Source organism: Neoarius graeffei, chromosome 2 (assembly GCF_027579695.1).
Source record: "Neoarius graeffei isolate fNeoGra1 chromosome 2, fNeoGra1.pri, whole genome shotgun sequence".
Taxonomy (NCBI): domain Eukaryota; kingdom Metazoa; phylum Chordata; class Actinopteri; order Siluriformes; family Ariidae; genus Neoarius; species Neoarius graeffei.
In genome coordinates, this window is record NC_083570.1 from 12,596,376 (window position 1) to 12,621,555 (window position 25,180).

Genomic DNA, 25,180 nt, shown 5'->3' on the forward strand with positions numbered 1-25,180 from the left:
CTTTATGTTTTCGATTGACGAATCTCATTATGATGGCAGTGTTTTCCTTGTCTCTCCTGGGTAGAATATGTCAGGCCTCGATGTTGCTGCAATCAATCGATTCCCTTTGAGTGTAGGAATGCCAACACTTGTTACTCCACAGAGTTGCTGCACAGTTCGTCAGATTCTCCCTCCCTTGTCACCACTTTTGCATATGACCTGGGTTTAATCTGAATCCCAGTGACGATGACGTCGTTCATCCTGGTGTGCTGTTCCAGTTCAGTAACTCTGCTTTCCAGGTGGGCGAGGCGCCGCCGGTCCTTCTCGGCGTTCTGCAGCCTTAGCGACTTCACTTCCGTCACCAGGTCCATGATGGTTTTCTGTTGTTTAACAACAAGTGACTTTTTAATGTCCTCGCCTTCCTCGGCTATAAAGTTCTTTTTTGGAGGCATAATTCACCAATAAAGCCATCCAATTAGTTGAAATGTTTGGGGAGTCGTTTCCTCACCTCACTGCCTTTACTAGGACTGTTCATACATTCACATGATGAGTTTGATCAGTTCTGGCTTCTGATTGGTTGGAATGAAAATCTGCTCCTTGGGGATTAGATTGGACAACCTCCTGCTTTACTCAGATTTAGGATGATATTTTTATCGTAATAATGACAATAATGTTGAAATTAGTTTAAGTTAATGGTGGAGTTGTTGATGCAAAGCAACATGATATTCTGACAATCATGTTAACGGACTCAGTTTTATTCATAATAAAAAACACATCGAGGAATAAAAGTTGTTGCGGTTATTTGTGATGTGACCCAGTGGTTCTCACTCATAGTCCTGAAATACTAAAATACATTTGAGTGTTTAACTTCAGTGAACTTTAAAACCCCCAACATCCAGCCTTTTACACTTTAATAAGGTGCTCCGTAGAACCCGAGTGAACTTTAACCCTTTATCTGCAGTTAATATTCACCCACTGAGCTCATAACCTCATCATGTATAAACAGTGAAATGGATTTTATTTGTCCTCAGAGTGAGTTAAAGGAGGAGCAGATGAAATCCCAGCAGAGACTCCAGGAGAAGCAGAAGAAGGTGCAGGAGCTGAAACAGACTGTGAACACTATAAAGGTGAGCAGTGAGCAGAGACAGAGCTGCTCCTAGAAACACACACAACATGGACAACGAGTCATTTACAGTCCCAGTAAGAGAGGAAATGATAGATGAGCTTTAAATCGTGTGTGTGTGTGTGTGTGTGTGTGTGTGTGTGTGTGTGTGTGTGTGTGTGTGTGTGTGTGTGTCCTAACAGCACAGTGCACAGACAGCAGTGGAGGACAGTGAGAGGATCTTTACTGAGCTGATCAGCTCCATGGAGAAAAAGCGCTGGGAGGTGACGGAGCTGATCAGAGATCAGGAGAAGGCTGAACTGAGTCGAGCTGAACGACTCCTGGAGCAACTAGAGCAGGAGATTGCTGATCTTCAGAGGAGAGTCACTGAGCTGGAGCAGCTTTCACACACACACGATCACATCCATTTCCTCCAGGTAACACTCACTGTCTGATCTACAGAGCCAGCTGTTCCTCACACACTCTCTCAAAATCTGTTCTTCACCTAATATCAGACGAGGTACTTCAGATTATCAACACCTCCTTATGAACTGGCATGTTTCCCTCATCTCTGAAAAAAGCGGTTGTAAAACCCCTACTGAAAAAGAATAACCTGGATGTCTCAGTACTCAACAACTACAGGCCCATATCCAATTTGCCATTCGTTGGTAAAATAATTGAAAAAATTGTTTTTAATCAATTAACTGCCTTCCTGACATTAAACGGATGTTTTGATTAGTTTCAGTCAGGTTTTCGTGCCAATCATAGCACTGAAACAGCTCTTACTAAAGTCATGAATGACCTACGTCTTAATTCTGATGCTGGTAAAACATCAGTCTTGGTGCTTTTAGACTTAAGTGCTGCATTTGACATGGTAGATCATTCCATACTGTTACATCGACTGGAGCATTGGGTTGGATTTACTGGTATAGTAATCAACTGGTTAAAATCTTACCTACAACAAAGATTTTTTTATGTGGCCATTGGAGGCCACAGTTCATCACCCGTGTCCTTGAACTGTGGGGTTCCCCAGGGCTCAATCCTGGGACCATTACTATTCAACCTTTATATGCTCCCACTTGGACAAATTATTAAGAATAACTCAATAAACTTCCATAGCTATGCAGATGACACTCAGCTTTACTTAGCTATGTCACCTAATGACTATGCCCCTTTTGAGTCTCTTCATAGATGCATTGACCAAATTAACAAATGGATGTCTTACAATTTTCTTCAGCTGAACGCAGATAAAACTGAAGCAATTATATTTGGCAAAAAGGAGGAAAGGCTTAGGATTGCCACTGTTCTTGAAACTAAGGGGCTTAAAGCAAAGGATACTGTCAAAAACCTTGGTGTCCTTATTGACAGCGAACTTAACTTCAACAGTCATATGAAAGTGGTAAAAAAAGTCTGCATTCTATCACCTAAAAAACATTTCTAAACTCAGGGGTCTCATGTCAAAACATGATCTAGAAAAACTTATTCATGCTTTCATCTCCAGTAGGGTTGATTACTGCAATAGCCTTTTCACAGGTCTTCCAAAAAAGACCATCAAAGAGCTTCAACTAATCCAAAATGCAGCAGCAAGGGTTCTTACAAGAACAAAAAGGGTAGTCCATATCACTCCAATCCTAAGGTCTCTGCACTGGCTCCCAGTGAGCTATAGAATTGACTTTAAAGCATTACTTCTTCTATTTAAAACATTAAATGGGATGGGACCCTGCTACCTATTGGATATGTTTCAATTATATGCACCAACTAGGTCTATAAGATCACAGGAGAAAAACTTGCTAGTAATACCAGCTGTCAAAACGAAGTGTGGTGAAGCAGCCTTTAGTTGCTATGCTGCTAAGCTTTGGAACCAACTTCCAGATGAGATCAAAAATGCTCCTACTGTTGTTAGTTTTAAATCCAGGCTCAAGACAAAGCTGTTTTCAGATGCTTTCACTTGATTAATTTTTACCTAAGTAATTAATTTCCTTTAACATAATTTCTTTTAATTTTGATTTTAATTATTTTACTTTCTTTATTTTAATTTCTTTTTAATCTTGGATTTTAATGATTTTCATCTCATCTCATCTCATTATCTGTAGCCGCTTTATCCTGTTCTACAGGGTCGCAGGCAAGCTGGAGCCTATCCCAGCTGACTACGGGCGAAAGGCGGGGTACACCCTGGACAAGTCGCCAGGTCATCACAGGGCTGATTTTAATGATTTTACTTTTACTTTAATTCTTTGTTACTGTGATCCTCGTAGATTTTGTCTGCGGGACGATTTTATTTGGTGATCCTCGTAGATTGTGTCTGCGGGACGATTTTTGGTGATCCTCGTGGAAGAGCCACGGTAAGAGTGCGCTTTATGTGATCCTCGTAGATTTTGTCTGCGGGACGATTTTTGGTGATCCTCGTGGAAGAGCCACGGGAAGAGCGCGCTTTATGTGATCCTCGTAGATTTTGTCTGCGGGACGATTTTTGGTGATCCTTGTAGATTTTGTCTGTGGGACGATTTTATTTGGTGATCCTCGTAGATTTTGTCTGCGGGACGATTTTTGGTGATCCTCGTGGAAGAGCCATGGGAAGAGCGCGCTTTATGAGTTAAACCCATAATAATAATTAATCTCGAGGCTGATTCCTTTTTTGAACTTTTATTTCATTTTATTATTTTATTTCTACTATTGTTTAATTCTTATTTTTCTTCCCCAATTATTTTATGTAATTTTATTTTCTATTGTTTACTGTTCTGCTTTTACTTCTGTAAAGTACATTGAACTGCCACTGTGTATGAAATGTGCTATATAAATAAACTTGCCTTGCCTTGATTTGCTCTGATGTTATTCGTTCCTTTGGTACACTTTTTAACTTCATGATGTTTCTTTCTTTCTCTCTGTAGAGTTTCCAGTCTCTCTGTGTCTCTTCTGGACGTGAGGACTCACCCAGCATCACTGTCAATCAACATCTCTCATTTGATGGAGTGAGGAAATCTCTCTCTGCTCTGAAAAAGAGACTCGAGGAATTCTGCCAGGAGGAACTCATCAAAATCTCTGAACATGGTAAGAGGATCCGTTCCTGCTGGAGGGAGGGAAGTCTTTACTTGCTCGGTGACAGAGTGATGTCGAGGTGTCAGTCTTTGTTCCTGAGCACCAAAGCACTGCACAGTGTAGAGTTTTTAACACTCACCTGATTTGAGTCTTGATGATGAAATGCTGACGTGAATGAGTTTGTGTTCGAACTGAGAAACTCTGCAGTCTGGTGCTTCAAGACTGAAGTGTGACGTCTGATCTACACACATTTCTGATCTACACACAAGTGATGATTTACACAAATGTCTGATTTTATGGGTTTTAGCATCAGACCATTTTATTTCTGTCTCCACAGTTGAAGACGTTCAGATTTTACTCTCAGAGCCAAAGAGCAGAGACGAGTTTCTGAAATGTACGTCTACACACACACACACACACACACACACACACAAGTCTAGAACACACGCGCACACACACACACGTGACAACACGCACAAATACACTTACACATCTACAATGTGCACAAACATACACACGTGTCTAGAACACGCAAAAGCAAACACACACATCTACAACATGAACACTCACACACACACACGACATGCGCAAAAACACACCCACATGTAGAACATGCACAAAACACACACACGTGCATACAACATTCACAAACACACAAACATGTACAATATGCATAAACATACACACATACACGTCTTTGTAACACGCGCACACACACACGTCTATAACATACACAAACACGTGTCTAGAACATGCACAAACACACACGTCTGCAACACACACATGCACACGTGTCTACAACCTGCACAAACGCGTGCACACACACACATATCTACAACATGCAGAAACACACACACGTGTCTACAACATTTACAAAGACACATGCATGTCTACAAGATGCACGAAGGGGCACACACGTACAATATGCTGAAACACACACGTACGACATGCACAAACACACATACACAAATGTAGAACATGCACAAACATACACACGTCTATCCAGAAGACACACACACACACACACACACGTTGACCATGCACAAACCCACCCACACACACGTACAATATGCAGTCCCCCCACGATTTCGCGGGCATTTTTTGTGATTGTTGTGGGATAAAATGTCTGATGTTGCGGGGGGGTTTCCAAAAAGTTGCGATGAAAGTTGCGGTGTTTTTTAGGTTTTTGTTGGAGTTACATTGCGGGAGGAAGTGAAAGTTGCGAGAAATTGTGATTTTCTCTTTTTGTGATTAAAATTGAGTGATATGTTAAATATTAAGTCATTACTGAAAAACTATTGATTAAAAAAACAAAGACACTGAGAAATGGTCCTATAAACAACCTTACCAATAAATATAAAAGATTACCAGGACTACAAAAATGCAGAAAAATAGGCTTTACTTATCCAAATGCACCTGTTGGTTCAAAAGTTAAAGTGCAGAGAACCTCACAGCACAACATGAAGTTACCTTAAAATATAATATAAATGCCTCAGCTTTCATGTAAGAAAAAAAAAACTATTAATACTAGTACTGTGTGCAGGCAGTCTCTCCTGAACACTAAATTAAACAATAATTATAAACTAATAAAATAAATGGCTCAGGCTTCATAGAAGAAAAAAAACAATTTGAACAGAATCTCACAGTATGATGCTGAAGCTGCGTAAACAATGGAAAATAAAATACCATTTTGGCAAAAATGTTGGCATCCATTAATCTCATCTCATCTCATTATCTGTAGCCACTTTATCCTGTTCTACAGGGTCACAGGCAAGCTGGAGCCTATCCCAGCTGACTACGGGCGAAAGGCGGGGTACACCCTGGACAAGTCGCCAGGTCATCACAGGGCTGACACATAGACACAGACAACCATTCACACTCACATTCACACCTACGCTCAATTTAGAGTCACCAGTTACCCTAACCTGCATGTCTTTGGACTGTGGAGGAAACCGGAGCACCCGGAGGAAACCCACGCGGACACGGGGAGAACATGCAAACTCAGCACAGAAAGGCCCTCGCCGGCCACGGGGCTCGAACCCAGAACCTTCTTGCTGTGAGGCGACAGCGCCAACCACTACACCACCGTGCCACCCGCATCCATTAATTTCTTGTATTAAGTAAAAAAATAATGTAAAGTGCACACAGTCCTTCACTGTAAACATAACATACTTTCAGTAACAGAATTTAAGCCTATATAAACACTGACTCGCACAGCGTTGCTGACGTTTTCCAGCCCAAAATATGTTCAAACCCCGCCAAATTGCACTTAAAACCACACAATCTGGCAACACTGCGCACATGCTGCTTCTCTTGAACGTACACGAAAGTAAGGCGGAAGGAAGTTTGTGACGTCACCTCAAGACGACGCCAACGATTGGTCAAATTTGCGGGAAAGTTACGGTGATTGGATATAATTGCAGCCCCGCCCTGAATTCGCGGGGATTGGTTGAATTTGCGTTGAAGTTGCAAATCGCAACATCGCGAAATCCTGGAGGGTCTGTACAACAAGCACAAACACACACGTTTCTAGAACAAACAGACATACACACTCCACATAAATCTATGCTGTGATTAATATCTAACATGTTCACATTTCTCATGTGTTTAGATTTCTGTGATCTGGCTCTGGATCCCAACACAGTAAATTATTACCTCATTCTGTCTGAGAAGAACAGAGTGGTGACGGGCAGTGAGAGAAAGCAGCCGTACTCTGATCATCCAGAGAGATTTGACTCCTACAGGCAGGTGTTGTGTAAGGAGAGTGTGTGTGGACGCTGCTACTGGGAGGTGGAGTGGAGCTCTAAGGGATATGTGTACATATCAGTCTCATATAAAGACATCAGAAGGAAAGGATGGGGTAATGAGTGTGCGTTTGGACGCAACAATCAGTCCTGGAGTCTGCGGTGTTCTTCTTCTTCTCTCTCTTTCTGGCACAACAACATTGAGACTGATCTCAGAGTTCCATCCCCCTCCAGAATAGGAGTGTATGTGGATCACAGTGCAGGAACTCTGTCCTTCTACAGCGTCTCTGACACGATGAAGCTCCTCCACAGAGTCCACACCACATTCACTCAGCCTCTATACGCTGGGTTCAGGCTCGACTGGTATTTTAGGGTAAATTCAGTCCCAACTGTGAGGTTGTGCGATGCAAAAAAATAATGAGTTTTTGGTGTTTTATAGTCACTAATTTGTTGATTAAAAAAGAACTCCATGCACATTTCCTTATTGATCCTCAATTGTGAAAAAAAATACGAACATTAAATCATTAAAAACACAATGTTAAAACTCTGTATTTAGCCTCAGTCTAGAATCATCAGTTACAGATATAAAGGAAATGAAATTGTAAGATCTGAATGTACGGCCAATAAAATATAAAATCTCTACTGATTTCTGAAATTAGTGCAGCAAAATGCCTGAACTTTCTCTCAAGTCTGGATTTATTGGGTTTTATGTTTGTAATTGTAAATATAATAATTTGTAATTTGGTAATAATGCTTTGGTTAAAATGTTTACTGACTCTAATAAACCCTTAAAATGTGGATGTTTCGCTCAGAAATATTTCATTACTAATAACCTGTTTCAGTTCTCAGAGAAATCTGATTTGTTTTTTCATGAAGATGGAGACCAAAATAAAGCTTTCCAGGAATTTTCAGGATCATCCCCATGTCTTCATGTCTGTTCTTTTTTTATGTCTTTAGGGCATCGCCTCTCCAGAATACAATCACAACAAACTTTACACAATCCGAGATATTTTAATATCCACATGAATAAAAAGATGATGTCTGTCCACCTTGGTAATGGGTTCTAGAAACTGTAGTTACCTGCTATGGCCACTATGGGGCAGTGAAAAAATATCTTGGATCATATCTCAATATGTATGTGTTCATGTGAAGTATTGTCAGATTTTTTATCTTAAATCACTCAAGGGGAAATTTAATAATATCACAGAATTATTACCCAAGCTAAACTGACTATCCGTCCAACAAAATGGTTTAATAGTTGTAACAATACTGTAATGAGACTCTTCTTAATGTGCTGTTATAAAAAGTCTTGGTTTTAGCCTAAAGGGTAAATTAATTCATTTAAAGCTGAGGCACAAGAGTAAACCAATCAGTGACCTGCATGTGAGCAAACCAGACAAAGTCACGGATTATAACAAAACAAACATTTATTTTTCCTAATTCACTTTTATCGTAAAAACATGTCCCGCTCTGCGCTCCCCTCATGGACAGATGTGCGTGTGCATTTGTTTACAAGCTGAAGCCAGTTGGACTGTAACACCGGCAGAAGCCAAAGAAACATGTTGACTGACAAGGTGGAGGAATATTACAGGATTTTACACAAATATGATGCACAGTTTTATTTATTGTGACATCAGAGATGAACAGAGAGTGTCTTTGTTTGGAGGGCTAAAGCTGCAGCCCCAACAATATATGCCAAGAGATGCCCATGGTGCATCTGCTTCCCATAATCTGTGTTCAATACAATTTTAGTTCTTTGTAATGTGGTAATAATGATTTTAATGCTTTTAAAAACTCCGATAAGACTTTTAAAATGTGTATGTTTAGCTCAGGGGCGGAACGGTGGTGTAGTGGTTAGCGCTGTCGCCTCACAGCAAGAAGGTCTGGGTTCGAGCCCCGTAGCCAGCGAGGGCCTTTCTGTGCGGAGTTTGCATGTTCTCCCCGTGTCCGCGTGGGTTTCCTCCAGGTGCTCCGGTTTCCCCCACAGTCCAAAGACATGCAGGTTAAGTTAACTGGTGACTCTAAATTGACCGTAGGTGTGAAGGTGAGTGTGAATGGTTGTCTGTGTCTATGTGTCAGCCCTGTGATGCCCTGGCATCTTGTCCAGGGTGTACCCCGCCTTTCGCCCGTAGTCAGCTGGGATAGGCAAGCTGGAGCCTGCGACTCTGTAGAACAGGATAAAGCGGCTACAGATAATGAGATGAGAGCTCTGACTTAAAAACTGTAGTTAAATGCTTTGGCCACTAGGTGGAAGTGAACCATGTAATTCGCTCATCACATCACTCATAAACCACGAGTGTCCCATGTCCAGGTGGTTTTCAACAGGTCTCTCAGAGATTTTGTGAGAGTGGGCGGGTGAGGGGAAACTTGCCAACGTACTTCACCATTCCCATAAAGCGTCTCACTCCTTCAATATCCTGTGGTTCAGGCATGTTGAGAATTGCTTTAATTTTGTCAGGGTCAGCCTCAGTCCCTTGAGCACTTACTTTATGTCCTAGGAACTTCACTTCTTTGACACCAAACTCACATTTTTCATTTAGGATCAGACCTGCAGTCTCAAACTTTTGGAGGACTTCACACAGCCTGCCGTCATGCTCGGTTTCATCTTTACCGAAAACCGAGATGTCATCGGCATGGCACAGTGTTCCTGGTGTGCCTGCAGTGATCTGGGAGATTCTCAGCTGGAAATGCTCAGGTGCTGAGAAGATCCCAAATGGGAGTCTCCTGAAGCAATACCTCCCAAAAGGAGTTATGAAAGTCATCAAGGGCTCAGAGTCTTCATGTAAGGATATTTGCCAAAATCCTGACGTGGCATCCAGTTTTGAAAATACTGCTGCTCCATCTAATTTTGCAAGTGTGTCATCCATAGCTGGGAGTGTCTATCTCTCACGGCGCACACTTTCAATTCACCTTGTTAGATCTACGCAGATCCTGATGTTGCCATTGGGCTTTGGGACTACCACCATCTCCGCACACCACACGGTCGGCTCTTGAATTTGTCAGATGATGTCCATGTTTTCCGTCCTCTGGAGCTCTGACTTCACTTTGTCCATAAGGAGTAATGCCACATGTGGAGGAGCTGACAGTGCGTATGGCACTGCTCCATCAGCAAGTTCTATCGTAAGGCTACCCTGCAGCTTCCCTAAGCCTGAGAAAACTTTTGGGAACATTGTTTTGAATTTATTTCCCATTGTTTGAACTGCTGCTACCTGCTGCAGTAGTGGTAGGGAGTCTCCAGTGTCAGAGGTAAAGCTGGAACTAAGTTTTCTGACATCTTGAGGATGGAGGAGCTTCCACTTCTTTATCTAAACGGGGTTTATTGGGTTCCTTCCCCTCCAAGACAGCAGAGAGAGAGACTGGTGAGGGAACGACTGTTTATTGAGGTATTTCACCTGACGTCACAGGGTCACGTGACGCCCCGGTGTCCGCCATTTTGGACGGCAAGCTAGCTAATGTCAACAACAGTAGCTGGTATGTTACTGTAGCAATGTTTACGTTCAGTCATTTGGATGACTGTTAAAACCTTTCAGTCTCAAGTTTTTCCTTTACTGGATTTACTAGTTTACTGAGCCAGCCAGCCCCGGAGCGCCAGCCAGCCCCGGAGCGCCAGCCAGCCAGCCCCGGAGCGCCAGCCAGCCCCGGAGCGCTAGCTAGCCAGCCAGCCAGCCCCGGAGCGCTAGCTAGCCAGCCAGCCAGCCAGCCCCGGAGCGCTAGCTAGCCAGCCAGCCAGCCAGCCCCGGAGCGCTAGCTAGCCAGCCAGCCAGCCCCGGCGCGCTAGCTAGCCAGCCAGCCAGCCAGCCCCGGAGCGCTAGCTAGCCAGCCAGCCAGCCAGCCCTGGAGCGCTAGCTAGCCAGCCAGCCAGCCAGCCCCGGAGCGCTAGCTAGCCAGCCAGCCAGCCAGCCCCGGAGCGCTAGCTAGCCAGCCAGCCAGCCCCGGAACGCTAGTTAGCCAGCCAGCCAGCCCCGGAGCGCTAGCTAGCCAGCCAGCCAGCCCCGGAGCGCTAGCTAGCCAGCCAGCCAGCCCCGGAGCATGCTCAGTAAACTAGTAAATACAGTAAAGGAAAAACTTATAACGGGCCATGTCTCAACAGACTAAGAAGTTATTTCAATGATATTTAATAACATTTTGTTTATCCTGAGGACCGAAAGTAAATGAAAATGTGAACAAACCTTAGCTGTCAGTAAACAATCCTGGTGGAAGCAGGTAAACGTCGTTCTCCAAGCCTGCTAACCTCCATTTTTGCAAATACCTCTCCCTCTGCTCGCCCTGTAAATGCCCTACGTCGCTGGATAGTGAAGGTGTTTTCTGCATCTCGCTCCTTTTTCTTTTATGTTTTTCGTTTGTCGCCTTCCTCGCATTCAAACTGATTCGAGCCGTGCCGTCCAAAATGGCAGCGTCACATGACTTGGTCACGTGAGTGAAATACCTCAATAGCTGCTATACAATGAGGGACAACAGGAACTAACTCATTTCCCGGAAATAATAATAATAATTCCTTTCATAAATAAAGAATTGTAATTGTTCTGAAATCGCTGAGAGGAATGAAGCGCCGCTCTCATGGGAAAGTCCTGCGATTTTCACTACACAGGCTGCGTTCCGGTTTCACTTCACTGGTACACCTGGCTATACATTCTCTTTCACCCCCGACTGATTTTCACTGAATTGAGTTGAATCGTTTGACTTCGCCACTTGCATGTGGTTGAATCCATGATGCAGGTGGAAACAAACTTCTCTACTAATTTAAAAAAAATTAAAAATTGTGCCCCCAAACTGATTTTGAAAAGCGAATGAGCAACCCTGCATTGTGGACTTGGATTGAAGCTGAACCTGTGTAAATTTTGTTTATTTAAAATGGCACTGAGAGATTTTGGGGGAAATGGAACAAAACTGTCGTGTTTCTGATCCGGGATGTTTGTTTGTTTGTTTTGTTTTTTCTTTTTTTCTTTCTCCCTTTTCCAGCTGGAGTGTATTATCCTGCTCAAGCTCAGTATGAACCTTCAGTGCCCACCGCACCTGTGATGATGAACCCCGCCCAGCAGCAACAGGCTCCACCTCCTCAGCAGCAAGTCCCGCCCCAAAAGCACAAAAGGGAGCGCAAGCCGGTAATGAATTTAAATGTTATTTAAATAATTATATATAATTATTAGGCGGCACGGTGGTGTAGTGGTTAGCGCTGTCGCCTCAGAGCAAGAAGATCCGGGTTCGAGCCCCGTGGCCGGCGAGGGCCTTTCTGTGCAGAGTTTGCATGTTCTCCCTGTGTCTGTGTGGGTTTCCTCTGGGTGCTCCGGTTTCCCCCACAGTCCAAAGACATGCAGGTTAGGTTAACTGGTGACTCTAAATTGACCGAAGGTGTGAGTGTGAATGGTTGTCTGTGTCTATGTGTCAGTCCTGTGATGACCTGGCGACTTGTCCAGGGTGTACCCCGCCTTTCGCCCGTAGTCAGCTGGGATAGGCTCCAGCTTGCTTGCGACCCTGTAGAACAGGATAAAGCGGCTAGAGATGATGAGATGAGATATAATTATTATTTTTTTTAGATCTACTTCAGTGTGGATAAAAAATGAAAAAGGGCAAAGTGTGCAAGGGCCAAAGGATAATTTTTACTAAGTTGGTCATTTCTTATTCTTTTCACACACTCTCGTAAATTAAAAAAAAAAAAAAAAAAAAAATCCCACTTAGGAGTGACTTTAATACAAAAAGTCTGTTATCCTCTGAATAAGGGGCGGGGTTAAAGTAGAAAAAAAAGTTGTATTTTGTAAACTAAACTTCATGCTTTAATTCCAGTGTTGTGATCCTGGATTATTTACGAATGCTAATAAAACGTCAAAATGTCCTCCAGATTAGAATACGATGTTCTCAGGGAGGACGTGACATCACGGAAGAGATCATGTCTGGAGCAAGGACCACATCTACACCCACACCTCCTCAGGTAAGATTAGATTTTAATCCACATTCAGCTTGCACTCGGGCATTTCTTCTTACGTAAAGCCTAAAGTATTGGCACCCATGGCTGCTATGCTCAAACTGGACTCCCGCGTAGCTCCGCCTCCAAATCGTTTTTGAAAGTGAAAATGTGAATTTGGTATCGTATTTAAACCTGGCTATCGATCTGTTTAATACAGTTCATCCATTCTGGAGCGGTTGGTGTTTAAACCTTGCAGGATGAAGTTTATTTGGATATTAAAATCTGTTCCATTTTTATTTAAAGTTAATCTGTAAAATGTCATGGGACAGTTGTGCACTTTGTGGTGCTTTGGTGAGTTTGATGTCTCCCAACACAGTAAATTATCGCCTCATTCTGTCTGAGAAGAACAGAGTGGTGACGGGCAGTGAGAGAAATCAGCCGTACTCTGATCATCCAGAGAGATTTGACTCCTGCTGTCAGGTGTTGTGTAAGGAGAGAGTGTGTGGATGCTGTTACTGGTAGGTGGAGTGGAGCAGTGAGGGATGTGTGTACATATCAGTCTCATATAGAGGGATATTACTGACATCACCCGAAACCGGAAGTAAACAGACCCTGCGCCATATTGGAAGACCAACAAACTCGTGATTAGGGGGAAATAAAGGCAGCGGTATGTAAACCCACAAGAATAAAGTGGAGTGGCAAACGCCTTAAACAAACAAATCTGAGCTGTTTTATTTATGATTTATTGGCCCAACAGTAGACTTGAAAGAAACCTGTGTGAGACTTGGCAAAAAACTGTGGATATAATGGATAAGTCTGTGCATGATCTGTGGACATGGCAGATTATTTCAAAACCCTGAAGCCTGCTGAAAGGAAGCGATATGTTGAGAAACTGACTCTGATTGATGGTTTTGTCCCTTGGCTGCGTTTATTACAGCCAACCACTGACACATTTAGTGTGTCTAATGACGAGGGTGTTTTCGTTAGAATTTCATGCACTTGGTTCATCAAACAACCTACAATGGTAAACTTTTGTGCTGTGTTAGGGTGTTCTAACAAAGCTGATGGGAAAGGTGAAAAGAAGTCTTTCTACAGAATACCAGCTGTGATTGAGGCCAAGTTTACATTAGACCGTATCTGTCTTGTTTTCTTCGCGGATGCACTGTCCGTTTACATTAAAACGCCGGGAAACGGGAATCCGCCAGGGTCCACGTATTCAGTCCAGATCATGTCTGGTCCGGTGCTGTGTAAACATTGAGAATACGCGGATACGCTGTGCTGAGCTCTAGCTGGCGTCGTCATTGGACGACGTCACTGTGACATCCACCTTCCTGATTCGCTGGCGTTGGTCATGTGACGCGACTGCTGAAAAACGGCGCGGACTTCCGCCTTGTATCACCTTTCATTAAAGAGTATAAAAGTATGAAAATACTGATGCAAATACTGCCCATTGTGTAGTTATGATTGTCTTTAGGCTTGCCATCCTTCCACTTGCAAGTGGTAAGTGACGCGCATGCCCGATATGCACTAGGATCACACACACAGCGGCTCAGTCCCGAATCACTGCTCATGCACTTCACTCGCGCGCTCTGTGAGCTGTGCAGGGCCGGAGTGCACACCCTCCAGAGGGCACTCGCTGTTCAGGGTGGAGTGATTTGGAGCGCAGGATGCCTGCGGAGCCGAGCGTATCCGTGTATTGGCGTTGCTGTGTGCACGCTAATCATTTTAAAAACGTTAATCTGATGATCCGCTGATACGGTCTAATGTAAACCCCACCTGAGACACAAGGGGAGCAAACCAAGGAGCTTTCTGCCAGGAGACAGAGAGAGTATTTAGCTGCTTTATGCAGAGCTGATCTGAATACTTCAAATCTACAACAGTACAGAATATGTTCAGACCATTTAGTTACTGGTAAGTCACTAGGCTAGAGTGTTGTAGAACATTTTTTTTTAAATGTTTACTGAATAAAAACATCCTTAATTTTATCACATTTATGTTATATATTTCATTTCTTTCTTTTGTTTTAATTTTCCTCCCTCCATCCCTCTTTGGATTTTAAATATAGTTTTTTCCCCATGTCCAAATAATTCAAAGATATATAAATAAAAACAGATAAGTAGTAAATTAAAAATAAATTATGAAATAAAAAAAATCCATAACAGCATGAATACAGATTGCAATAGTGGTCAAGTGCTATAATTATTTTAACATGATAGTGGAGAATTTCATTTAATCTGCACTTCACTCTCGCTCGTAGTTTGTTTTATATTGTGAGTATGTATGTATGTACTTGAGGTCTTCCAATATGGCGCCCTAACAAAATCTCGCGGTACAGTGACGTCACGCGATAGCCCTCTATAAAGACATCCGAAGGAAAGGATGGGGTAAAGAGTGTTGGTTTGGATGCAACAATCAATCCTGGAGTCTGTGCTGTTTTTCTTCTTCTTCTTCTTCTTCTTCTTCTTCTTCTTCTTCTTCTTCTTCTTCTTCTTCTCTCTCTTTCTATCACAACAGGATTAACACTGATCTCAGAGTTCCATCCCCCTCCAGAATAGGAGTGTATGTGGATCACAGTGCAGGAACTCTGTCCTTCTACAGCGTCTCTGACACGATGAAGCTCCTCCACAGAGTCCACACCACATTCACTCAGACTCTATACGCTGGATTTGGGTTCAACTGGTATTTTAGGGTAAATTCAGGACTAACTGTGAGGTTGTGCGATCCAAAAAATAATGAGTTTTTGGTGTTTTATAGTCACTAATTTGTTGATTAAAAAAGAACTCCATGCACATTTCCTTATTGATCCTCAGTTGTGAAAAAAATTATGAACATTAAATCATTAAAAACACTAAATGTTAAAACTCTGCATTTAGCCTCAGTCTAGAATCATCAGTTACAGATATAAAGGAAATGAAATTGTAAGATCTGAATGTATGGGCAATAAAATATAAAATCTCTACTGATTTCTGAAATTAGTGCAGCAAAATGCCTGAGCTTTCTTTAAAGTCTGTATTTATTGGGTTTTATGTTTGTAAATATAATAATTTGTAATTTTGATAATAATGGTTTGGTTAAAATGTTTACTGACTCTAATAAACCCTTAAAATGTGGATGTTTCACTCAGAAATATTTCATTACTAATAACCTGTTTTAGTTCTCAGAGAAATCTGGTTTGTTTTTTCATGAAGATGGAGACCAAAATAAAGCTTTCCAGGAATTTTCAGGATCATCCCCATGTCTTCATGTCTGTTCTTTTTTTATGTCTTTAGGGCATCGCCTCTCCAGAATACAATCACAACAAACTTTACACAATCCGAGATATTTTAATATCCACATGAATAAAAAGATGATGTCTGTCCTCCTTGGTAATGGGTTCTAGAAACTGTAGTTACCTGCTATGGCCACTATGGGGCAGTGAAAAAAATATCTTGGATCATATCTCAATATGTATCTGTTTATGTGAAGTATTGTCAGATTTTTTTTATCTTAAATCACTCAAGGGGAAATTTAATAATATCACAGAATTATTACCCAACCTAAACTGACTATCCGTCCACCAAAATGTTTTAATAGTTGTAACAATACTGTAATGAGACTCTTCTTAATGTGCTGTTATAAAAAGTCTTGGTTTTAGCCTAAAGGGTAAATTAATTCATTTAAAGCTGACGCACAAGAGCGAACCAATCAGTGACCTGCATGTGGGCAAACCAGACAAAGTCACGGATTATAACAAAACAAACATTTATTTTTCCTAATTCAATTTTATCGTAAAAACATGTCCTGCTCTGCGCTCCCCTCATGGACAGATGTGCGTGTGCATTTGTTTACAAGCTGAAGCCAGTTGGACTGTAACACCGGCAGAAGCCAAAGAAACATGTTGACTGACAAGGTGGAGGAATATTACAGGATTTTACACAAATATGATGCACAGTGGGGCGGCACGGTGGTGTAGTGGTTAGCGCTGTCGCCTCACAGCAAGAAGGTCCTGGGTTCGAGCCCCGGGGCCGGCGAGGGCCTTTCTGTGTGGAGTTTGCATGTTCTCCCCGTGTCCGCGTGGGTTTCCTCCGGGTGCTCCGGTTTCCCCCACAGTCCAAAGACATGCAGGTTAGGTTAACTGGTGACTCTAAATTGACCATAGGTGTGAATGTGAGTGTGAATGGTTGTCTGTGTCTATGTGTCAGCCCTGTGATGACCTGGCGACTTGTCCAGGGTGTACCCCGCCTTTCGCCCGTAGTCAGCTGGGATAGGCTCCAGCTTGCCTGCGACCCTGTAGAAGGATAAAGCGGCTAGAGATAATGAGATGAGATGATGCACAGTTTTATTTATTGTGACATCAGAGATGAACAGAGAGTGTCTTTGTTTGGAGGGCTAAAGCTGCAGCCCCAACAATATATGCCAAGAGATGCCCATGGTTCATCCGCTTCCCATAATCTGTGTTCAATACAATTTTAGTTCTTTGTAATGTGGTAATAATGATTTTAAAGATTTTAAAAACTCCGATAAGACTTTTAAAATTTGTATGTGTAGCTCAGGGGCAGCACGGTGGTGTAGTGGTTAGCGCTGTCGCCTCACAGCAAGAAGGTCCAGGTTCAAGCCCCGTAACCAGAGAAGGCCTTTCTGTGCGGAGTTTGCATGTTCTCCCCGTGTCCGCGTGGGTTTCCTCCAGGTGCTCCGGTTTCCCCCACAGTCCAAAGACATGCAGGTTAAGTTAACTCGTGACTCTAAATTGACCGTAGGTGTGAATGTGAGTGTGAATGGTTGTCTGTGTCTATGTCTCAGCCCTGTGATGACCTCGCGACTTGTCCAGGGTGTACCCCGCCTTTCGCCCGTAGTCAGCTGGGATAGGCAAGCTGGAGCCTGTGACTCTGTAGAACAGGATAAAGCGGCTACAGATAATGAGATGAGATGAGATCTCTGACTTAAAAGCTGTAGTTAAATGCTTTGGCCACTAGGTGGCAGTGAACCATGTAATTCGCTCATCACATCACTCATAAACCACGAGTGTCCCATGTCCAGGTGGTTTTCAACAGGTCTCTCAGAGATTTTGTGAGAATGAGCAGGTGAGGGGAAACTTGCCGACGTACTTCACCATTCCCATAAAGCGTCTCAGTCCTTCAATATCCTGTGGTTCAGGCATGTTGAGAATTGGTTTAATTTTGTCAGGGTCAGCCTCAGTCCCTTGAGCACATACTTTATGTCCAAGGAACTTCATTTCTTTGACACCAAACTCACATTTTTCATTTAGGATCAGACCTGCAGTCTCAAACTTCTGGAGGACTTCACACAGCCTGCCGTCATGCTCGGTTTCATCTTTACTGAACACCGAGATGTCATCAGCATGGCACAGTGTTCCTTTTGTGCCTGCAATGATCTGGGAGATTCTCAGCTGGAAATGCTCAGGTGCTGAGAAGATCCCAAATGGGAGTCTCCTGAAGCAATACCTCCCAAAAGGAGTTATGAAAGTCGTCAAGGGCTCAGAGTCTTCATGTAAGGATATTTGCCAAAATCCTGACGTGGCATCCAGTTTTGAAAATACTGCTGCTCCATCTAATTTTGCAAGTGTGTCATCCAAAGCTGGGAGTGTGTGTCTCTCATGGAGCACACTTTCATTTCACCTTGTTAGATCTAGGCAGATCCTGATGTTGCCATTGGGCTTTGGGACTACCACCATCTCTGCACACCACACGGTCGGCTCTTGAATTTGTCGGATGATGTCCATGTTTTCCATCCTCTGGAGCTCTGCTTCACTTTGTCCATAAGGAGTAATGCCACATGTGGAGGAGCTGACAGTGAGTATGGCACTGCTCCATCAGCAAGTTCTATCGTAAGGCTACCCTGCAGCTTCCCTAAGCCTGAGAAAACTTTTGGGAACATTGTTTTGAATTTATTTCCCATTGTTTGAACTGCTGCTACCTGCTGCAGTAGTGGTAGGCTCTGGATGGCAAGGAGACCTACACTAGTAGTGGCATCACTAGGTCTTTTACTACAAATATTTCCTGCTCTATTTTCTTTTTGACCTTTTTCAGACATGCATTGAATGTGTCCAGTACAGTCACTGGATGGTTGTTGGGATTGCTGATCATTCACTGTGCATTTTGGAGATTCCCATCCCTGGCTTTTGAGTACATGGATTCTGGTATGGCTGTGACAGCCACTCCTGTATCGAACTTAAAGTTAATCAGTTCTCCATTCATTTGTATATCCTCTTTCCAGATTTCTTGCTTCTGACTTTGAATCGTTCCCATGAATGCCCATTCTGCCATGTCATGGCTTTCTTCGATGGCCTCCACTCTCTGTCCTGTCTGACACATTGTCACAAAATGGTCTTTCTTTGCACATTTTCTACACTCCGCTTCTCTAGCTAGACATTGTTTCAGTGTATGCTGAGGGCTTTTCCCACATCTTTTGTTTCCGATTGAGAGTATGCCGTGTGCATTCTGGCTGCCGCTTCTCACCGGAGCCTTGTATTTTTATTTTATTTTCTCTTTTGTTTTTTCTTTTTTGTGTTTGGGTAGTTTGATGTTTGCTTTTATTTGAGTGTTTTTGTCCGTCAGTTGTGGTGTAACTCCAGACCCAGTTTTGGGTGTCAGGTCCCTCCAGGCCTCGGTTTGCTGTGGGTGATGCCTGTGCTCCTAGCTGTGGACTGCAGTGAACTCGTTGCTCATTTTAACATCGTGGTTGTCTAGCGCTCTGTGCAGCGGTGCTTTAGTGCTTGGCATGATGTTCCAAGCAATGTTGCTTGGTGGCATTGCAACGGCTGTGCAGGCGGTTTGGGACATACCAGCGCTCTGTGGCAGTGCGTCTGTGCTCGCTTTGTGAATCCATGGCATGGTGTTCCGGGTGGTGATGCCTGGTGCCGTTGCAGTGGCTATGCTGTAGGTGTGGTACTTTTTTTTTTGTGCGCCTTTTGGTGGGACTGTGGCTGCTACACCATTGGACTGTCATCCTGACCTTTATTTGGTGGACTTTTTTTTTCCTATAATTGTAAAGCGACCTTGGGTTTTGAGAAAGGCGCTATAGAAATTGAAAGTATTATTATTATTACTATTATTTTGTGATTTTCTGTTCTCTGGGCAGTGTGACTTTTCTGTGCTGTTGTCACCATCTTAAAGCTCCCTGGTTTTTGTGCAGCTATAGCATCCACATTTGCAATCTTAATTTCAGTTTTTTTACATCTAATTAATGGTTGCTGTTTCTTAACTTCTTCATTTTGTCTGACTTGTGTAATTGTTTTAGCCAATGTGAGATTAGGATCTAATTGTAATTTTGCTGACAACTTTGTGTCTCTGATTCCCACTATGATCTGATCTCTAATAATTTCTTCCAGCAGAACGCCATATTGCCAATGCTCCGCAAGCTTGTGAGTGATAAAGTTTTCCACTGTTTCGCCTGGCTGTTGATATCTGCTATTAAATTTGGCTCTCTCATACAGTTGTGGTCAGAAGTTCACATACAGTGACATGAATGCCATCTTAGATATGAATGTCATGGCAATATTGGGCTTTCAATGATTTCTCTGAACTGTTCGTTTTCTGTGGTGAAATGACTTCACAACATATTTCCTTAATAGAAAAAAAAACTTGAATTTGGTGCAATAGTTTTAATTTATTTTGAGTTTTCTGAAATCAGCACATGGTCAAAATTATACATACAGGGTCAACAAATTTACATACACTCACCACTCACTTAGATTATTAATTCAGAGGCGCTGAAACTTCCAAAATATCTCTTATCTTGCCAAGACCGAGGTCTCCTAACTTCCTGTTAGCAGTGGCGGCTCCAGAGATTTTTCCTTAGGGTGGCAAAGGAGGGGCATAGGTTCCAGGAGGGGGCATAGGTTGTCGATGCAGCAGTTTATGCAAATCATAGAAATCATTTTTACTTACGCTCAAGAAAGACTCACAATCAAGTCATCTTGTCAAATATGTATTGAGCTATTGTACCATCAAGGAAAATGGATTCAACCATCTAAACCATCTTTTCTGAAAGTATATTCCCAAGCAATGAATGGAACTATTCTGCCCTAGCGATGTATCAAAAAATAGACAGATAGTGAACGGTTTAGATTGTGGATCTTTACTGAAGACTTCAAACTTATACAGATGTGTTCATCCTCGATTTCCATAAAACTAAAAGAAACAAATTAAGCACATCACTAAACTGATTAGCACACAGGTGAAAACGTGAGCTAAGCTGACCTGCTAGTAATGCTAACACACAACACACAAGTTGTTTACTTTCTAAAGCCTATCACTTTACAAAACTATTAGCTTTCATTTCGTTGCCTAGCATACACAGAAAGTAAGACATAATTTACAGTACAGGTATAGCTACTACCGGAACCTAGCAAGACAGCACTCCATACATCCAACCAATGACTGTATAGCCAACTGCATCCAACAAAAAACTAATGTTTTAGAAAAACTAACATCTCTGATTGTAATAAAAAAATTGATAATAAAGATAGCTGGGCTAAAAGAATAACTCAGTACCAAAATGCATTTAACATAGAAAGGACAAGACTGTGTTCTATCAGGTGAAAACAATTTGACCAACCTCTTTGCTCCAGCACGTTGCTTCATCAGAAGTCGAGCATTCAGAAGAATCATAACAGAAGAACGTCTCTCTCTAGGTGAAACCATTTCAAAATTCTGGGGGTGGGGTGGGGTGTGAAATAACAGTAGGTAGAGATGAGATGAGGGCTTAGTATCTCTGTAGATAGATAATTGAATTTCAAAAATGTGTTTTAATAAATAATTCTTTTTAAAATGGGGGGCAACTATGGTGGCAAGACATACTTTTACAGTGGCAACTGCCACCTTTTGCCACCCCTTAATACCACGCCTGACTGTTAGTGATCATGATTGACTACAGCTGGTAGCTTCTCTGTGCCTTCATAAAAAAGGTTTGTTTACAGCACTCATTGAATTGACAAACACACAATAAAATGGGAAAGTCCAAGGAGCTCAGTGCAGATCTGAGAAAGAGGATCGCAGATGTACACAACTCCGGAATGTCTCTGAGAGACATTTCTAAACAACTGCAGATCCCAAGATCAGTTAAAACAACTGTAGGTAAGTTACTGGGAGGTGTAGTCCCTTTGCCAATCCACTGTACATCAAGAAAACCCAAACTGTCACCCTCAGCTGAAAGGAAATTGGTTTGGATGGTCAGGAAAAACCCAGGAACTACCATGGCACAGTCCTGCAATTAACTGGAAGCTGATGGATCACTGTCTACAGTTCAGTGAGTTTTATATGACCATGGACAAAGAAGCTGCTATCCAAGAAATAACCCCCTGCTCCAAAATTGACATCTTCAAGCTTAACTAAAGTTTGAAGCTGACCAGATGGGCAACGAAAAAGCCATCTGGAGGAAAGCTGTATGGTCAGTTGAGACAAAGATTGAGATATTTGGCCACAGTGGCCACCATATACAGAAGGACACTGTACCAGCTGGTTGTGGTGGCAGGATCATCATGCTCTAGGGCTGTTTTACTGTTTTACATGCTCTGGCGCTGTGGGAGACGGCTGCCTCTCCAGTAGCTCTGTAGTTTTTAGTTCTTTAAACCTCTTTTTTTTCCACTTTTTTACTTTTCTGCTCTTCTTATGAAGACATAGTGTGTTTTTCTTCATATTCCATGGATATTTTAACTTTAACATGCAACCAGGAGCCAGTCTTCTTGCTTATTCAAGAGAGGAGCTGCTGGCCCTGAAAACAATGGGGCAGGCTGGGATACGACACCACATCCCGGCAGAGCTGAGGAGGAGACCCAGGGGCTGCAATGATGGGGCTAAACTAAAGGCTAGGCTAGCGGACAACCAGTGGCACTGCAAACCATCTATTCCCTCCATTATCACAGTGAATGTGAACTCGCTGCCGAACAAGGTCGACGAGCTATCCACACTGAACAACCAGCGGACTTACCGTGAGAGCAGCTTGTTTATTTTTATGGAGACATGGCTAACCCACCGTGTACTGGATGCTAACATGGACCTGCATGGATTCACTGTTGTGAGAGCCGACAGAGACACTAAAGTATGCGGGAAAAGCAAAGGTGGGGAACTTATCATCTACGTGAACAACTGCTGGTGTAACCGCAGACATATCTCTGTAAAGACAGTTTTATGTTGCCCGGACATGGAGCTGCTAACCGTTAGCCTGTGGCCATATTATGTGCCGAGGGAGTTCAGTCATGTGATCACCATCTGTGTTTACATCCCTCCGAGGGCAAACGCAGCCACTGCATGTGAGAGGATTCACTCTGTCACAGCAAGGCTGCAGACACAGCACCCTGAGGCATTTACGATCATTTCTGGGGACTTTAATCACGCTACTTTGGACTCTACTTTGGCTGCTTTTTACCAGGTTGTGGACTGTCCAACAAGGAACAACAGGACAATTGACTTGCTGTATGCTAATGTGAGGGATGCATACAGAGTCACACCCCTCCCCCCACTAGGGAAGTCTGACCACAATCTGGTTTGTCTACAGCCGAAGTACAGCCCCCTGGTCCAAAGACAGCCTGCACCAACTAGCTCCATCAGGAGGTGGTCCCCTGAAATGGAAGATGTCCTCAGAGACTGTTATGACACCACAGACTGGGATGTGCTGCTTAGCCCACACTGTGAGGACATAGAGGGGCTTACACACTGTCTGATGGATTACCTCAACTTCTGTGCAGACATGGTCTCCCCCGCTAAGACTGTATGGTGTTACCCTAATAACAAGCCACGGGTAACACAGGGAGTCAAAGCTGTCCTCAACAAGAAGAAGGCCACCTTCAGGAGCAGGAATAGGGAGGTGATGAAAGCAGCACAGCAGGAGGTGAAATGCTGTGTGAGGGAAGCTAAGGACAGCTACAGGAGACAGGTGGAGCAGAAGCTGAAGGAGAACAGCATGAGGGAGGTCTGGGAACGTGTGAAAACCATCACAGGCCACAACACAAAAACCCGAGTCGTAGGTGGGACAGTGGAGAGGGCGAACGAGCTGAATGACTTCTTCAACCATTTCAACCAGTCCACATCCCCCCCACCCTCCCCCTCACTGCAGCCATCTCTCCTTCTTCCCTCAACATACCTCCCCCCAGTCATTGCAGCAGCCCCCTCCTCCTCCACCTCAACACAGACTCCTCCATGCATCACTGCAGATCAGGTCAGAGGTCAACTGAAGAAGCCTCATCCCAGGAAAGCAGCTGGCCCGGACAAGGTGTGTCCCCAACTACTGAAGACCTGCACTGCTGAACTGGCTGAACCACTCCAACATATCTTCAAGCTCAGCCTGCAGCTGGGGAGAGAGCTGAATGACTTCCGACCAGTGGCACTCACTTCACATCTGATGAAGACATTGGAGCGGCTCTTCCTCAGCTTCCTCAGACCTCAGGTGTAACATGCCCAGGAATGTCTGCAGTTTGTGTACCGGGCAGGTGTTGGTGTGGAAGATGCCATCCTCTACCTGCTACACCAAGCCCACTAGCATCTGGATAAGGGAAATGGTACAGTGAGGATCCTCTTCTTGGACTTCTTGAGTACCTTCAACACCATCCAGCCCTGATTGCTTCAGGACAAACTGAACCGGATGCAGGTGGACCCCTGCCTGGTCACCTGGATCTCCAGCTACTTCACCGACAGACCACAGTACGTCAGGCTGAAGGACATCACGTCTGACACTGTGATTAGCAGCACCGGAGCACCCCAGGGCATGGTGCTGGCCCCTCTTCTCTTCACCCTGTACACCACGGACTTCTGCTACAACTCGGAGCTGTGTCACATTCAGAAGTCCGCCGATGACACAGCCATAGTGGGGTGTATCAGGGACGACAGAAAGGAGGAATATAGGAGCCTGGTGAGGGACTTTGCCATTTGGTGCAACAGGAATGATCTGCAGCTCAATGCCTCGAAGACCAAGGAGTTGCTCATTGACTTTGTAAGGTCCAGACCAAGGTCACGACCAGTTCTGATAAAGGGAGTCGAGGTGGAGGCTGTGTATTCCTACAAGTACCTCGGGCTGTGGCTGGACAGCAAGCTGGACTGGACTTGCAACACCAACCACCTGTACAGGAAGGTACAGAGCAGGCTGTACTTCCTGAGGAGGCTGCGGTCTTTTAACATCTGCAGGAAACTCCTGTGGATGTTCTATCAGTCCGTGGTTGCCAGTGTCCTGTTTTACACCGTGGTGTGCTGGGGTGGGGCAGCACATCCAAGAAGGACAGATCCAGGCTGGACAAACTGATCAGGCAGGCCGGCTCTGTGGTCGGCATGAAGCTGGACTCTCTGGTGACGGTGGCAGAGAAGAGGACTATGGATAAACTACTGAACATCATGGACGATACCAGTCACCCTCTGCACACCGTCATCAGCAACCAGAGGAGCCTGTTCAGTGACAGAATGCTCCTTCCCAAGTGCAGGACTAACAGAC

General features: G+C 43.6%; 1 protein-coding gene across 1 annotated transcript in view; it reads left to right on the top strand.

The window, feature by feature from the left end:
- Positions 1-25,180, top strand: part of LOC132868805 (uncharacterized) — a 109,352-nt gene that overhangs the window by 34,550 nt on the left and 49,622 nt on the right. The window contains exons 2-10 of the mRNA XM_060902004.1: positions 1,011-1,106; positions 1,285-1,533; positions 4,081-4,129; positions 4,455-4,511; positions 6,729-6,809; positions 9,524-9,643; positions 11,821-11,963; positions 18,009-18,163; positions 18,790-18,899. Of these exons, the coding sequence (XP_060757987.1) occupies positions 1,011-1,106; positions 1,285-1,533; positions 4,081-4,129; positions 4,455-4,511; positions 6,729-6,809; positions 9,524-9,643; positions 11,821-11,963; positions 18,009-18,163; positions 18,790-18,899 (1,060 nt within the window). The remainder of the gene's footprint in view (positions 1-1,010; positions 1,107-1,284; positions 1,534-4,080; positions 4,130-4,454; positions 4,512-6,728; positions 6,810-9,523; positions 9,644-11,820; positions 11,964-18,008; positions 18,164-18,789; positions 18,900-25,180) is intronic.